Source organism: Balaenoptera acutorostrata, chromosome 9 (assembly GCF_949987535.1).
Source record: "Balaenoptera acutorostrata chromosome 9, mBalAcu1.1, whole genome shotgun sequence".
Lineage (NCBI taxonomy): Eukaryota > Metazoa > Chordata > Mammalia > Artiodactyla > Balaenopteridae > Balaenoptera > Balaenoptera acutorostrata.
The window spans coordinates 26,911,062-26,928,695 of record NC_080072.1 but is presented as its reverse complement, the minus strand read 5'-3'; the positions used below and the strand labels follow the sequence as shown (position 1 = coordinate 26,928,695).

The 17,634-nt window shown below is 43.5% G+C and overlaps 2 protein-coding genes across 3 annotated transcripts in view; one reads left to right on the top strand and one right to left on the bottom strand.

Annotated features, from left to right (window-relative positions):
• Positions 1 to 2,116: 2,116 nt before the first annotated feature.
• Positions 2,117 to 2,530, bottom strand: LOC114237841 (copper transport protein ATOX1). The gene has a single exon (XM_028166191.2). It carries the CDS (start codon positions 2,439 to 2,441, stop codon positions 2,154 to 2,156), a length of 288 nt encoding a protein of 95 aa, XP_028021992.1. The 5' UTR covers positions 2,442 to 2,530; the 3' UTR covers positions 2,117 to 2,153.
• Positions 2,531 to 6,148: 3,618 nt separating this feature from the next.
• QSER1 (glutamine and serine rich 1) overlaps positions 6,149 to 17,634 on the top strand; it is a 79,695-nt gene continuing 68,209 nt past the window's right edge. The window contains exons 1-2 of one of the 2 annotated variants that reach the window (XM_057552443.1): positions 6,531 to 6,664; positions 8,445 to 8,543. Coding sequence is in view for 1 of the 2 variants with exons in the window: in XM_057552442.1 (XP_057408425.1) it covers positions 6,477 to 6,664 (188 nt within the window). In the remaining variant the exon portion in view is untranslated. Of the gene's footprint in view, positions 6,665 to 8,444; positions 8,544 to 17,634 lie in introns of both variants that reach the window. The other variant, XM_057552442.1, reaches the window with a different exon arrangement.

Here is a 17,634-nt window from a genome sequence, read left to right as displayed (position 1 = left end):
GCAAATGACCAGAACAGGAGTATAATAGGACTGTCCAAAGTAGTGGAATATTGTTTTCTTTTCTTTTTGTTGTTGTTGGTGGTGATGGTGGTGGTATGTACGTGTGTAAACCTATGAAGGGACTGTACTTCTCATGTTGATACACTGATGTTCCATCCAGGCTGAAGATGTGGAATGGGGTGGGACTTTAGGAAGAGCAAGGGAATGTTGTCCATAGCTTTGATCATTTACTCCCTGTTTAAGAGATTCACATGGCTCCTTATTGTGAGGAAGTATACTAAAGTAATTAAATGTTTGGGTATTGGGCCAAATATGGCACTATTTGAACATCAAAATAAATAAATATGGTAACAGACTATAATCCTGTGTTCAAGGACTCCCAAGACCACCCTGTATTCAATGCTTTGCTATAAGAACTCACAAGGCAGTCAAGTTGTTATACTGATGGTTACAGTTTGTTGCAATGAAAGGATACAGATTAAAATCAGTAATGGAAAAAGGCACAGAGTGTAGAGTCTAAGGGAGACCAGGTGCAGCTTGAAGTTGTGTTCTCCCAGTGGAGTCCTGTGGACATTCATCACATGATGTGTTGCCAACCAGGGAAGCTCACCTGAACCTTGGTGTCCAGGGTTTTTTTTTTGGGGGGAGGTTGATCACATAGGCATGGCTGACTCCCTGGTGGCTGACCTTAATTCTCTAACCCCTCCAGCGGTCAAGCTGATACTGTGTGGTGCAAAGCCCTCACCATAAATCACATTGTTAGCATAGCTATCTAGTGTGGTCCAAGGCCTCAGGTAAACAAAACCACTCTTAACAGGCAGGATATTCCAAGTGCTTCGAAGTTATGGCCCTGGAGCCTGGCAAGGGCCAAACCTTTCTCTGGAATACACAGGGTTTGGACAACCTGAACCTGCTAAGTTATTTCTATACTGCACAAATCCATTGAATAAAAAAATTCATGAATCTATACTGAAATAAATAGATAGGTAGATAAATAGGAGATAAAGAAAAGTTCCTTCTTGTAGAAGAATGATAACTAATTATTATAGAAGAAAGGATGGAGTTACAAAAATTACAATTTGGCAACCATAATAATAATTGATTTCATCAAGAATCATCAGTGGATATGCTGTAGTGAGCTGATTTGTGGTTCCCCAAAAGCTGTGTCCATCTCCTAATCCATAGAACATGTGAATAAGACCTTATTTGGAAAAAGGGTCTTTGCAGATGTCATTAAGTTAAGGATCTTGAGATGAGATCATCCTGGATTACCCGGGGGGACTCTAAATCCAGTGACAAGTGTTCTTATAAAGGACAGATGAGAAAGATATCTGGAGAAGGCAATGTGAAGACAGAGGCAGAAACTGGAGTGAGGTAGCCGATCCAAGGAATGCCACCAAAAGCTGGAAGAGGCAAGGAAGAATTCTCCCCTAGAGCCTCCAGAGGGAGCACACAGAGCCCTGCAGACATCTTGATTTCGGGCTTCTGTCCTCCAGAATTTTGAGACAATAAATTTCTATGGTTTTAAGCCACCCAGTTTGTGATAATTTGTTGCTGCAGCCACAGGAAACTAATACAGATACTAAAACCAGTGGTGAAGGAATGATGCTTCAGGAGTTTACAGTCTTAAAGTACCCACAAAACATTCATCAATTATAAAAGAAAACATAGCAACTCTTTAGTGGAGATACCTGGCAGTAGCACTTTAAACAAGCCTATTGGGTTCTGGAGTCAAACATAGCTGGTTTGAAGCTCCACTTGCACTCTTAACAATTTATATTAGTTTATATGATTTGGGCAGTTAATGTCATTAAGCCTCAATTTCCTATAAAATGGAAATAATAGTGACCAACACCCACATTGTAAGGATATTTTGAAGATTAAATGAGATAAACCATGCAAAGCCCATAGCACAGGACCTAGCACATATGTATTCGATACATATTGGTTATTCTTGCCCACCCACCTCCCCCAGCAAAAGCAGCTGGACTTTATTGCAGGGAAGTTACAGAGGAGCAGGGCAAGTGAAGGTCTCTGCAGGAACTCCCATCACTGAGCAGGATTGCCAGGTCTTAGATCTGTCTGGAAGGCAGGAGAGGATCAGAGTTGTGTCTACGTTGGTCCATCCTGCAGGCTGGAGGCCCAGGCCCTCACTACTTGGAGCCAGGGTAGGAAACAGCCTTTCCTGTTTTCCCCAGGGTCTCCAGCAGAGTGTCCACGCTGTGCTCAGAGTTGATGCAGACCTTCTTGTTGGGCAGGTCAATGTCAAACTGAACTCCTCCCAGCTCATTGAGAACCTGAGTGACTGCATTAGAGCAGCCTTCACAGGTCATGTCCACGGAGAACTCGTGCTTTGGCATGACTGAGGAAGTGATGGCAGTGGCGTTGGTGACGCCTCCCCCGCTCTGCATATTGGTTATTCTGATGAGAAGAGCTATCATCCATAGAAACGTGTAAATTTCCTGTAATCTATTCAGGGAGATAAAAGATATCACTCAATGATAGACTTCATGATCAGGCCACACCCCTGTCTTTCCAGCTCATACTTAAACTGTGCTTTGGTCTCTGGTCATTCAACCTGGCTTCTTCCAGACCCCTATCAGCTAAGCCAGTCACCAGAGTTCAAGAGATCATCCATATCCGTAGTTAGACCCTTCCTCTACATACAAAATTGATGATCAAGTATGTTTCTTGAAGTTCTCCTCACTGGGAGAAATGTGACTCATCACTGTCTTTCAGTGACACCTGTGACTTCCAAAGAAGCAGGCTTAAATGCAGCTCTTCTGACTCCATTGCTGTCACCCTGGAGGGTATGATAGGCAACAGAGAGAGCAGCCAAATATGATTGGTATGGTCAAGCCTCAGAGAAAATGATAGTGGGACTTACTTCATTTCTGATGTTTTAATTTAATTTCTGATGTTGACCTAAGAGACTGAAATGAGTTCTCCCCTGGCAAAGACAGGGCTTATAGTTCCCCCTCCCAATGCCAGAAGAGAAAGGAAAAATGGAAAATTAAGGCCCCCTCCCTTAATCAACCCACTTCCCACAAAACTTGACCTTCTTGTATCTTTCTAATTAATGGTTGGTCTATTTGTAACATTGGAATATATAGAGTTACTGACTACATTTCTCATCAGTTAACCCTAAACTCTGCATTTCCCCACAAGCTAATAAACAAGGCTGCCTCAGTGGAGATAGAGTTCCATTACTCCCTCCCCCAACTGATTGCCTCTATCACCTTAAAACAAGCTGAACCCTGGGCTTCAGTTTCATCAACAGCAGAATGAGGGTGATGAACTACTCGAAGCTTCCTACCAGTTGAAATACTCAGTGATTTTCTAATGGGATGGAAGGAAGGTTGGGAAATGCGGGGAGAGTGTTCATGGACATTTTCTAAGGCATCACTAACTTCCAGTCAATAAACTCAGAAGGAAGTGAAGATGAGAGTAGGGGAGGAGGAAAGACTCTTTTAAGTGGAGGGTCCCAATTCATCTTGCAACCAAATTGTCTTTGTTTGTTTGTTTCTAGAAAGGAGTATGTAAATGATTAAATGGAATTTCTGAATGGGTATTTAAAAAATAGTATTTGTATTTATTCATTCAATAAATATGTATTTAGAGCCTAATATAATGTCAGGAGTAGTGGTAAGTACTGAGGATACAAGGATGAATTAAACACAACTCCTGCCTTTAAGGAACTCATGATCTGTGAGGGAAAGGGGCAAATACACAACGAATTGCAATGCAACAAGATGGTGTTAAATATAATAAATATAATAAGCACCATAGAGCAATTGAAAAGGAAGCAATTGGTTTTGCCTTGGAAAGTTGGGGAAATGTCATGGAAGACATAACAGTTGACCTGGATCTTAAGTTCCGCAGGCAAAGACTGGAATGAACATTTTTACTTAAAACAAGAACAACAAAGCTCACTGTAGACTTTTGAGGAGGTCTAGATCAGACTTAAACAGCGTGGTTGGGGATTATTTGAAAGAGAACATGAAAAGTTTGCAGTGTTGGGAGTATATTTTCAGTAGGGAAGAAACATTCTTCAGATAATGCCATCAATTTTACCAAAAAGATTTTATGATGTTATTTTGTAGACATGTTGTAACATTGGAAATATACTTGCATTGCCTTAGGGTAAACTAGGGAAATTTCACTTAATGGGCAAAGGAACATCATATATGGTGACAGAGTAATATTATTTATAAAATACTCACTACTTCGCTGTACAGTAGAAACTAATGCAACATTGTAAAACTATACCCCAATAAAAAAATAAAAATAAAATTTACTGTTAAATAAATAAATAAATAAAATACTAAAATTTCCCCTTAATATCTTTTCTCTGATTTATGTGACATAAACTACATAATGGTGTGAGGGACTATAAAGGTTTTATTGCCACTTGTTTGGTATTGCCTGCATAACTCATTCTGAGTACCAGTTGTGGGTATCAAACTAAGTGCCATAAAACATTTATAGCATGCCACTCCACTTCCTACACCTTCCATACAGACAAAACTTTAGTGCTCACAAAAATACTTATAAATGAATAGTTAGTAGTGAAAAAAATTTTTTTGTTTTATTTGGATTACAGATCTCCAGTCTGCAATAAGAAAAGTAAATGTTTTAAGGAAGATTTATGTTACTTCTCTGCAGGATCTCATATTATCTGGCAAATTCCTTCCCCAAAGAAAACCACTTTTCAAAGATATCCTCAGTAAATGCATACTGGGATTAACATAAAATTGGCAAAGTCACTTGGGTCCACACATTTGAATTCATTTGTAAATAACGACTACTCACTTCCTTGCTTCCCCACCCCGGACCAGACTCCAAGCATCACAGGTGCCGAAAGACTTACAAAAAGGAATGAATAGGAACAAAAGGATGTAGGCGCCAGGAGAAAAACAGAATCTCCCAGAACAAAATTAATCTCAGAAGGAATAGCAGATCCAATACCAGGTATTACCGAAGTTTAAACTGCTTTTTAAATGGTGAGATAATGTATCAAATTTATTACTTCTACTATGCCTGTCTGATTTGCTTAACCTTTATGTCAGGCTTATCTTGAGGGATAGATTTCTCTGCTAAGCACATAAATAGGTGTTAAACCTGTATTGATTTTTTAAGGGTGGTGGTCAATAAACTTTACTGTTTTTTTAAACTTTTACTTTATGCCTTAAGGACCAAATGATGATTTCTATGATCCCTAAGTTTCACTACTCGTGAGTCACTAAAGAGACACAGCTCTGACATACACTAGAAGAACCGCAAATAATCTTTAATTTATCCCCCACCAAACAGCTTGGAGGTCTGACCGGAAATGTCTGGGTAGAGTCCTGCTGAAGTTCCAAGTCTCAAACAAAAAGTCCAACACAACGCGTGCACAGTGAGTTTAAATTTATAGTAATTAAAGTCATCCAGATGGTAGCTGCATTAATCAATGAAGAGGCAGTATTTATCTTGGGACAGACGATTCTGAAACCCAGAATGAGAAAAATCCCCAAGGAGGGGGTGGGGACAGTTAATAAGAGCCCCTGGGAAAAGTCCTTCAACGAGGATTGGCAAATAATACGTTTGAATTGGAATCTCTTTGAATGTAAATCTCCCCTAACAGCAGGAAAAGGGTCCTCTAGCCCACCAAGCTTTGGGCAGGAATGGAGTAAACGGAACTGTAAAACAGCCCGCTCAGCTGTTTCTGGTTTGGGACGAGGCGCAGAGAAAGGAATCGCGATGTGGGAACTGAGTATTTGAGTCGCTCAAAATAACTAGAAGGGTCAAATAACGAACTGCAGGCAAAGCGCTGACAAGCCTCCCCCTCTGCAGCACCCTGCGCTGGGTTTCCGTTCAACTTCCCCTCCCTCGCGAGGACTAACGGCAGGCGCGGCCCCTTCCCACGCGGGGCGCGGCGAGCGCGGACAGCTCCCCTTGGAGCAGACGAGGGCGGGAAGTCCGCGGCCCGTTGGGCTAGGGCTGGCGGGCGCCCCTCCGCGTTCCCGGAGCCGGCTGGGCCGGACAGGCCTCAAGCCTTCTCCGCCCCGGCTGGCCTTCCAGAAGTGGCGGTGGCGGCGGAGGCCTCTCGGGCTGCCCGCCTGGCCCGCGAGCCGCGGGCGCGGGGCGCCGAGGGGAGGCGGGGCGAGGCCGCGGGGCGGAGGGGGGCGGGAGGTGCATCCTGGGAAATCCACCAACATGGGGCGCAGCGACCGCCGCCGCCGCCGCCGTGAGTCCCGGCCGCGGATGCCGCCGCTTCCCTGACGCCCAGCTGGGGCCTCGCCGCGCACCGCGGCCGGGTTCCCCCGACACAGACCGGCCAGCGCGCCCTTCGCCCGTCCGCCCGCCGGGGCCATGTGAGGGGGCCAGCTCCCTTCGCCGCCGCCTCCTCCTCCTCCTCTTCCTCCCCCGCCCCCCTCTCGCTGGGCCCTAGAGGAGCCCCCGCTGCTGCCCGCCCTCCCTACGCAACCCCCACGATGGACAGGAACTACGCGACCTCCGGCTTCGCCGACCCGCCGCCGCCGCCCGCACCCCCCGCCGCCCCCGCCAACGCCACCGCACAACCCCCCGCCCCCGCCTGGGCCTACGAACCCCGAGCCGCGGCCGCCGCCGCCGCCTCCAGCAGCAGCTGCAGCAGCGGCAGCAGCCCCAGCCTCAAGGCCAGGTAGGGAGGGTGGGCGGCGGGGTCGTGGTGAGCCAGGAAAGGCCAGGGATGCGTTTGGGGCCTTCGCCCCTGTGCAGCCCCGCCCAGGGGTCCGGGCCGGCTGGGAGCCCTCCGCTCGTCTCCTCGCCCTAGCCCTGGCCGGGAGAGACGGCTGATGACTCCTGTGGGGTGGCCTCGGGGTGGGTGCGGGCGCCCAGTGCGGGACTCGCCGCCAGGGCTGGTCGGGGACCGTGGGTAAAAGGGAGGGTTGGGCGGGAGTCGTGGGTCCCCGTCACCTCCCGGGTCCGGGCTCTCACATGGTGAAGTTTGGGTTCGTGGCTGAACTCGGCGATCAGGGAGACTCGGGACTGGTTCCGGGGGTACGAGGGGGGCGCCGAGGGGTTCGGGGCAGTGACATTCCATTGTATTGGAACCGACAATGTGGTCTTGGGGGCCCCGGCGTTGAGTGTGAGGGTGGGGGAGGCGGGAGAGGAAGAGGCGCGGAGCCGCGTCCCTGACATTGGGGGACCCGGGAGGGCTGTGCTGCGGGAGAACCCGGGGGGCGTGGGCCCTAGGAGGGGGCCCGTTGGGGCGCGAACGCTGCGCCGTGGCTGGGTGACATATGTTTGCAGTGGTGGCCAAGATGAAGCTATTTCTCGTATACGCGTTGAAAGTTACTCTTGGGTGTCCTCCTCTTTTAACAACAGCAGGAAGTATGGAATCTGTCTTTGCCTTGGGGTGACTAAAGTTGGGAAGAAATTGGAGGTGGGGCCATCTGGAATAGGGGCGGTCGGTGAAGGCCATAAAGGTTGAAGAACAGAAGCATGCTTCTCCATCTCGGTTTCTGAAGCCCCGGTTCATTATGTAGCGTGGGGTTCAAGAGTTCATCTTTGCTCCAGCATGACCAAGGGAATCTAAAATGTTGACTCTTACTAGATATTTAAGCTCGCGGGAAATGTGTAGTAGTGCCACACTGTGAAACGTGAAACGGTCCATTTGAATGATAACTGGAAGGCGTGGTTTGGTTTGGACCATTCGGGAGCGGGGTGTTTTAAAGACACCTCTGCCGAACAATGAAGAATCTGGTAGGTGCAGCTTCTGATTACAAGGACCAGGGAATCCTGGGTTGCTAATGACTTCATCCTCAGCTACCAACAGGAAGCTTCGTGGTTTTATGATCTCATCAGATTTCTTTATTATTGTCACAACAGAAGTGAACTTTTTTTTTTTTTTACTTTATATATTACAGTATTCTAGGTTACCTTCTTTGTTTTCATAAAAGTTCCACGTTCATGATTTGGAAAATATGTGCGAAGAGTAGCTGGTCTTTGTCTTAGATAGTACCTTGGGGTGATTGTGAGAGAATGAGAAAAAATTTGTTCAAGAAAAGGGAAGTATGCTTTCTTAGAAAATTTTAGGTCCTTTGTTTAAAAGAGATGGGGTTAAAAAAATAATAATGTGATGTGCCAATTTGGAGCTAAATAATTAAATGCTGAGACTTTTCAGAAATAGTCATAACTTTGTATTATATACAGTTAAGACATTTTAAGGAGTTTTATGAAAAATGTATGGCACTTTTCCCTTTTTTTGTTTTTTTGTGGTTTTTTTTGGTGGTAATTTGACTATCATTTTTCAAGTATCTTTCATCAAATACCATAATTTACAAATTAAAATTACTTTCTCTTCAGGGAACAGCAGTGATAGGTATTTGTGGAGCATATTTTATGTTTTAAATGACAACTGTTTTATTAGGTACATGAAACAAATGCTATCTAGTTATTTCTGTTATTTCTTTTAGCAGAATACTTCTGAGTCAAGAAACTAAAATCTACTTGTCATATTTTCCAAATGTTATTTATCAAAGTAACAAAGAATGACTTCCCAAACACATTTGAAAACAGTAAGTAGATTTATTTGGAACACATAATCTAAAAGGGATTTATTTTCTGTTTATTGGAAATTACTGATTCTTAAATGCTAAGCCCCTCCCCTCTTAAAATTTATTTTGGGGGTGGAGTTAGCTAAATTATAGCATAGAAAATGCAGGCTTTCCCCCTCCCCCATCAACTTGCTTTGTTAACATCTTGTGTTAGGATCAGGCCATCTGTACAGGGCTACACACACTTCTTAATTGTACCTCATTTTATTCCTCAAACTGTGATGTGCTCGCTCATTTCAGTTCTATAAAAAATACTGAATCTGAAATATGCCCTTTAAGTATTCTGTGCTTTCAGGAGCCTATTCATATTTTTGTAACATTTTAAAAAGCTGTTTCATAATTCGTGTATCAGTTGAATATTTTTGTTCCCCCTTTTGGCAGTTTTTCTTGAAGGTGGAAATGAATACTAGTTGTGATGATGTAGTATGGAAACTTATCCATAAGGAGTTAGCGTGTCACCTTGTTTCCAGTAACATATTCAGAAGCTAACAGATGGTAATGACATTCAGTTGTTACTGACATGGGATCCTACATCCTACCTTATGTCTTTACTTGGTCCTGAAATGAAACATTTTCATCAGTTGATAGGAAACAGCATAGTAAACAATTTTTTGGTATAACAGCTCCGTAAGATATTGGGTATTTCCATTGTTTTAACAATTGAAAAATAAAGAGCTAATGGGAAAACTCAAGCATTTTATTGATACCTTAAATAGAGTGTACAGAGAGATTTCTGAATGTTTCTAAAATAGTGCTTGGTACGTATATGGGAAGTTCAGAGATAGGACCTGGTCATATATTGATAAATCTTCATTTATTTGGGATCTTCTCAGTTTCAGGGACCAAATGAGCATACCTTTGCCTATCACCATGTGGTTGGAAATACTCTTTGTGGCGCTAGTTTGGATACTATAAATACCTTTCCATGCTTTTGGAAATAAGATGATCATCAGGAAGCTACAGACCTGCGCCTTTTGTCTCCCTGACATTTATATCTTGTACAGAACAGGAAGAGACAGTTTCATCATGGTGATGATAGATGTTGTGTTTAGTCACACCAGAAAGTGACGAAATGGAAATATTTTGTTTTAAAATAGAATTATATTTGTTTTTTGCCTTTTTGACTTGAAACAGCCTTTTTTTTTTTGCCACCAATTTTTAGAATTTCCTAATATATAAGTTCCTTCTGATTATAGTATGAATGTGCAGTGAGTGTGAGAGGTACCCTTCCGTAAAAGAAAACAATGATTAGCTTCTCTAAAAATGGTCAGCTACTATATTGAGGACTTTTTGAGTAAGTTTTAAATCTAACGTTTCCCTCAAGGCTTTTGTAATGAGACCTGTAAGATCACAATTTATAAGGAGTAGAGACAATCCCAAATTAGTGAAAGGTTATAAACTTCTGTTGTTCAGAAAGTATTTTCCCATAAAAACAATGTTGTAAGTAATAGTAGCTATCATTTACTGACAACTTATTTGTGCTAGCTACTGTTTTAAGTGATAAACACCCACACTAGTTTATTTAATCCTCACAATAGTCTTTTGAGGTAGGTATTATTTTTACCTTCTCTTTTAAGAATTGGAAACTGAGGCATAGTGACATTAATAAACTTAGACCCACATAGCAAGTAAGTAGTGGAGCTGGGATTTAAACCTGGGCATTGTGGATCTAAAGCCTGCATGCTTCATTACTGTACTGCACTGCATCATGGTAAGATAGTCTAATGCTGTAATCTACCTATGTAATGTGTTAATGACCTTTTGTAACTGGCCTGGAAACCTAACCGTCATTAATATCCTTATTTCAGTGTTCTTTATCACCATTGTCCGTTTGTTTTCCTAATTGAAACATGCTTCCTTTCACTTCCATAGCACTGTATATTCTGGTTTTCCTCCCTTCTGGCCCACTGCTTTTTCCTGTTCTTCACTAGTTCTTACTCTTCTAATCTCCACATGTTGTTTCCTTGGGGTTGGGATTGATAGGATTTCTTGTCCATTCTGTGCTTTCTCCTGAGGATATCATATACATGTCCGTTACTTTAAATACCATCTCTGGAGATGCCCATATATGTGTCTAAAGCCCAGACCTCTTCTGAGCACCTAATCGCATATCCATCTACCTCTTTGAGCTTTTACTTGGGTGTATAGCGAGAATCATTAGTGATGCTCATGCTTTCCCCATCCACCCCACCTCTGCTTGTCTAGTGAATCCTTTCTCAGTAAGTGACACCTCTGTCCACCTAGCTGCTCAGGCCAGAACCTGAGAGTTGTGTGTGCTCAGTCACCAAGCCTTGCTATTTTTTTTTTTAATCTCTTAAATATATCTTGAAATTGTCTACTGTCTGTTTCTACTGCTCCACCCTGATCCAAGCCATTATTTTTCACCTGGATAACTAAGTAATCTTAAACCTTTTCTTTCCTTCCTTCAATTCATTGTTTTATTTTTTTATTCTTTATTTTTTGATTGAAGTCGAGTTGATTTACAAAGTTGTGGCAATCTCTGCTGTACAGCAAGGTCACTCAGTACTACATATATATATATATATATATATATATATATATATATATATATATATATATATATATGTAGAACTGAGTGACCTTCCCTGTGCTTTACAGTAGGACCTTATTGTTTATCCATTCTAAATGTAATATTTTGCATCTACCAACCCCAAATTCCCAGTCCCTCCCTCTTCCTCCCCCCCTTCAATTCATTCTCTTCATAGCATTCAGAGTGATTTTTAAAAACACAAATCTGCCGGTTTGGTAGTGTTGCTTCTTTGCTTGAAACCTTTCCATTGCTACTCCTACACCTTAAGGTCAAGTTTTTAAAAATCTGGAATGTGCTGTGTATGGCCCTGCATTTACTGGCCAGTCTAAAATTCCTTGAATCATCCTAAATTCCTTTCTACCTTAAAACCCTGATACTTGCTGTTACCTCCACCTAACTAATTCTCACCCCTTCCCTACCTCCCAACCTGACTTCTTAAGGTATTTCATGTTAGAAACCTCCTGCCTTCCACCCTCGGCCCCCTGTTATTTTGAGTAATGGTATATGTTTACTGTGCTTCCACAAAATTCTTAGAAATATAACTACATACCTATATGCTATGTGTGTAATAGATACCTTCCTCTTTAGAATGGAAGTTCTTTGAGGGACACTATCTGTTTTGCCTGCTGCTGTATACCTGGTACTTACTCTAGTGTCTGGCACATAATAGGTGCTTAATGCATACTTATGACATGAAAGCCAGAACTCTGCTTTAGTGTGGGAATTGAAAGCCCTTCTTTTCCTTGCTGCAGTCTCTAGTACCATTCCCCATCTTCCCCCGCTACCCTGTAGTAGGGACCAGGATGAAGGGTTTCGGGCACTTGTGATTGTCACTGGTTGGAAGTACGGAGATGTAGGCTGCTGCTTGCTTGCTACCTTTCCTTGCCATGCTCTCTGGGACAATTTGAGTACTAAAATGTGTATAGCAAAACACAGTCCAGGATTTTTCTTTCATTCATTAAACAAATATTTGAGTGTCCGCTATATGCAAGGCACTGTTGCCTTTATCAAGTATTATATTTCTTCAGTGAAAGCTTGAGAAATCAAATGGCAAACATTCATTCACTCATTAGAATGTACTGAGCATCTCTGAGTTTCTGTTACTAAGCTAAGTTCTCCAGGGTACCATAAAGATGAAGGAGACACTGTCCTGCCTCTGAAAGAACTTGTGATCCAATAGATGGAGTGTAACCTTTAAAAATTGTGAATCACTATATTATACACCTGTAACATATAGGTATAGTATAATATTGTACATCAACTATACTTCAATTAAAAAAACAGGGGCTTCCCTGGTGGCGCAGTGGTTGAGAGTCTGCCTGCCAATGCGGGGGGCGTGGGTTCGAGCCCTGGTCTGGGAAGATCCCACATGCCACGGAGCAACTGGGCCCGTGAGCCACAACTGCTGAGCCTGCGCGTCTGGAGCCTGTGCCCCGCAGCGGGAGGGGCCACGATGGTGAGGGGCCCGCGCACCGCAATGAAGAGTGGCCCCCGCACCGCGATGAAGCGTGGCCCCCGCTTGCCGCAACTGGAGAAAGCCCTCGCACGAAACGAAGACCCAACACAGCTATAAATAAATAAATAAATAAATAAAGTAGCTATTAGTTAAAAAAAAACAACAACAACAACAACAGGGGCTTCCCTGGTGGTGCAGTGGTTGAGAGTCTGCCTGCTGGTGCAGGGGACACGGGTTCGAGCCCTGGTCTGGGAAGATCCCACATGCCGCGGAGCAACTAGGCCCGTGAGCCACAACTACTGAGCCTGCGCGTCTGGAGCCTGTGCTCCGCAACAAGAGAAGCCGCAATAGTGAGAGGCCCGCGCACCGCGATGAAGAGTGGCCCCTGCTTGCCGCAACTAGAGAAAGCCCTAGCACAGAAACGAAGACCCAACATAACAATCAATCAATCAATCTTTAAAACAACAACAACAACAACAACAACAACAAAACTTGTAATCCAGAAGGGTGACAGGATGATATACTTGCTGCCTCTCTACTTGGCTTCTAAATGTTGGAGTGCCCTTCAACAAGTGACACTTGGAGCTCCATCCTTTTTCTTCTCTTTCAACTCACCCTCGGTGAGTTGCCATATATATTAAAAGATTTTCAAATTTATATCTCTAGAGTCATATCTAGGTATCTTCCTGTCATCTGCATTTGGATATTGAATAAGTATTTCAAACATAATATGTCCAAAACATGATTATCACCCTAACCCCCCAACCAAGTCCTCCTTTAATCTTCCCTACCTCAGTAAATAATACTACCGTTTACTTTGTAGCTCATGCCTAAGAGTTTGGAGCCATCTATGATTCATTTCTTTCCTCTCATATCCACTCCCTCAGTAAATCCTGTTGGTTTGATCTCCATATATATAATTTCCCACATGGACAATTGCAGTTGCCTCCTTGTTTCTTGCTTTCCTTGTTTCTACTTTAGCCTTTCTAGAGTTTATTAAACATGCAACAGCCAGAGTTAACATTTCAAAATATAAATCAGGTAATGTCATTACCCTCCTTAAAACCTGCTAGTGTTACTCAGAGGAAAATACAAAGTCCTTATCGTGGCCTACAAGGCCTTGGCTAATTCTCCAACCTCATCATTCCGCTCCCACCACCATCCTTTAGCCACATGGGCCTTATTTCTGTTCCTGAAACATGCTAAGATTATTTGTGTCTTAGGAATTTTGTACTAGTTGTTCTTTTTATCTGAACTTCCTTTACAGGTCTTTGCTTTGCTGCTTCTTCTGGACATTTAGATCTTCTCCCACATGTTACCTCCTCAGCAAGGCCTTCTCTGGCTGCCCTATCTAGAGTAACTTCTCGTCACTGTATTACAGCACAGAGTTTTATTTTCTTCATAGCATTATCACTCTCTGAAGTAATTTTATAGATTTATATGTATCATTTATCACTACCCTTTCCCCATACCACTAACCACCACTAGTAGAATGCATGTTCCATGAGAACAGGAAGCTGTCTTGTTCATATCTGTAGAAGGCAGTTTAGAGAAATGGTTGATAGCATAAGCTCTGAAGTCAGAATTTGGGGGGGTTTACATTTTGACTCCAACACTTGCAATATGATCTTAAAGAAGTTTCTTAATTTCCCTGTGCCTGAAGTTCCCTGTGTGAAAGGAGGAAGCTTTTTTGAAGATTAAATGAGAACACAGAAAAGTGTTTAGAATGGTGTCTAGCATATAGAATAGCGTATAGACTATTAGCAGTATTGGGACTTCCCTGGTGGCGCAGTGGTTAAGAATCCACCTGCCAATGCAGGGGACACGGGTTCGAGCCCTGGTCCTGGAAGATCCCACATGCCGCGGAGCAGCTGAGCCCTCATGCCACAACTACTGAAGCCTGCGCGCCTAGCGCCCGTGCTCCGCAACAAGAGAAGCCACTGCAATGAGAAGCCCGCGCACCGCAATTAAGAGTAGCCCCCGCTCGTTGCAACTAGAGAAAGCCGGCACGCAGCAATGAAGACCCAACGCAGCCAAAAATTTAAATAAATTAATTAATTAATTTAAAAAAATAGAATATTAGTGATATTGTCAGCACTTAGAACAATGTCTGGCACATTGTAAGTGCCCGTTAAACATTCAGTGAATGAATGAAATAACTATAGTACTAGGCAGAATATTTGTTTGTTTTTTTTTAAATTAATTTTATTTTTGGCTGTGTTGGGTCTTCGTTTCTGTGCGAGGGCTTTCTCTAGTTACGGCAAGCGGGGGCCACTCTTCATCGCAGTGCGCGGGCCTCTCACTATCGTGGCCTCTCTTGTTGCGGAGCACAGGCTCCAGACGCGCAGGCTCAGTAGTTGTGGCTCACGGGCCTAGTTGCTCCGCGGCATGTGGGATCTTCCCAGACCAGGGCTCGAACCCGTGTCCCCTGCATTAGCAGGCAGATTCTCAACCACTGCGTCACCAGGGAAGCCCTATTTGTTTCTTTTTAAGAAGTATGAAAATGTTTGGGGGCTTCAAAGGAAAAATTATAATCGAATTCAAGGGGATCAGGAAGCATTTTTCAGGTGTATTGCATACAAACTGATCTGAATTATTGTTGATGTTGAGTAAATGGAATAAAGTATTCGCAGAAAGAGGGAGCTTCCAACAGCAGGTGTTCCAAAGAGGGAGGAAGTGGAATCTGCTGGACTAGTTAGGGCTGGTGCTTGAACTGGCACAGCATCACTTCTGTCGCAGTCTGCTGGTCAAAGCAGTCCTGGGCCTGGTGAAGAGTTATGGGAGGGAGACTACACAAAGGTGTGTTTCATTGGGGAGGTCACCAGAGTAATATTCTTGCACAGTGTACCAGTACTAGATTTTGGAGGGCTTTTTTTAAAAAATTTATTTAATTTATTTCCTTTTGGCTGCATTGAATCTTTGTTGCTGAGCGCAGGCTTTCTCTAGTTGCGGCGAGCAGGGGCTACTCTTCGTTGCGGTGCATAAGCTTCTCATTGGGTAGCTTCTCTTGTTGCAGAGCACGGGCTCTAGGCTCGCCGGCTTCAGTAGTTGTGGCTCGTAGGCTCTAGAGCGCAGGCTCAGTAGCTGTGGTGCATGGGCTTAGTTGCTCCACAGCATGTGGGATCTTCCCGGACCAGGGCTTGAACCCATGTCCCCTGCATTGGCAGGCGGATTCTTAACCACTGCGCCACCAGGGAAGCCCCTGGAGGGCTTTTGATGACAGGCCATGGAGTTCAGTCTCTACAGCCTAGTAGGGAGCTTTGAAATTCAGGTTTTTGAGAAGAATGATGATGATGATGACAACGATGATGATATTAGCAAGAAAAGTGTTTTAATAAGATTAATTTGGCAGTCAAGTACAGAATGGATTAAAATTGGCAGAGGTAGAAAACAGGACACCAAATGAGAGGCAATTCATCAGACCAGACAGGAGGGAGGTGGTATCGGGGTTCTCCAGAGAAGCACAACCAATAGGGGATATATAATATAAATATGTCTGCTCTCTGCAGCCTTGAAACCAGGGAAGCCTGTGGTGTAATTCAGTCTGAGTTCTAAGACTTGAGAACCAGGGGAGCTCATGATGTAAATCCTAGTCCAGGGGTGGGAGAAAATGAGATGAGGTGTCCCAGCTCAAACTGAGAGACAGGCAAAAGAGGACAGATTCCTCCAGCCCCTCCATGGATTGGATGATGCTGGCCCACACTGGGGAGGGCAGTCTATTTTACTGACTTCACTGATTCAAATGCTAACTCATCCAGAAACACTCTCACAGACACACCCAGAAACAGTGGTTAATCTGGGCTTCCCATGGCCAATCAAGGTGACACGTAAAATTAATCATCACAGAGGGGATAGGAGACTGGTGGTATATAGAAAGGAAGGAATGGATGTGAGAGACATTAAAGATCAAATTGCCTGAGATTGTTGACAAGGGTACATGTTAAAAAGTAAGAAAAAGGGAAATATTGTTGACCTTTTTCTGGTGACTGGAGAATGATGCAGTGAAGAAAAATACCTAAAATGTTCATTCATTTTAGTCAACAGATATTCCATGTACCTCTTCTAGGCATTGCGGATTCGATGGTAATTAAGATAGACAACATCTGTTGTTGTGGAGTTTACTTTCTTGCGGGGAGTGGGAGTCAGAAAGTAGACAAACAAGAAAATTTCCTGCTTGAAGAAGTAGCATTTCCCTGAAATGTGAGGAAAGAGCACGTGCAGATGTCCTAAGGCTAAAGCAAGTCTGGTAATTCCCTTCTCTGACACAATCTAACCCTAGATCAGTGGTTGTCAAATTTAAGGGTCCTTCAGAATCACCCAGCAGGCTTGTTGAAACACAGGTTGCTGGGTCTAACTCCAGAGTTTCTGAATTAGTAGGTCTGAGGCAGAGCCCAATAATTTGCATTTCTAACTAGTTCTTAGGTGATGCTAATGCTGTTTGTCATCTTATCAGTCTCTTTTTGCCATTATTATCTCTGCTTAAAAATCATCTCTTCATAAAGGTCTTTCCTTACTGCCAAGTCTAAGTAGCCCCACCAAGTTTTCTTTTATAACACTTGTATATTCTTTGAAATATTTGTCCTCAGCCGACAAGACCAGAAAGGTGAATTTAGGGAGTCTGAATAGACATTTGTATAGAGACAGCAGTGGAATCTCAGAGGTTAAGGTTTCTGGGAAGGAAGGGTAGAGGACTGAGACCTGAGCCTTAGCTGTTAGTGATAACTAGCAGATCCTGAATGCCTACCATGTGCCAGGCACTGGTCTAATATTATATGCGTTATCTCATTTAATTCTCACAACTCTGTGAGATGGGTAGTGTTGTTAGCCAGTTCACAGACAAGGAAACTGAAACAGAGAGCTCTTACGTGTTCAAGGTCACTGCTAGTCAGTGGCAGAGGCAAGATTTGCCCATGAAGTGTGACTTCAGAGACTGTTGTTAGTCAAGGTGTCCTGGCTCTCGGGGAAAACTTTTGGCTGTGGGGATTTAGAATGAAGTAGAATTGGCAGATGAAAAAAGTCAAAGTCATTCATGATGGGAAACTTTT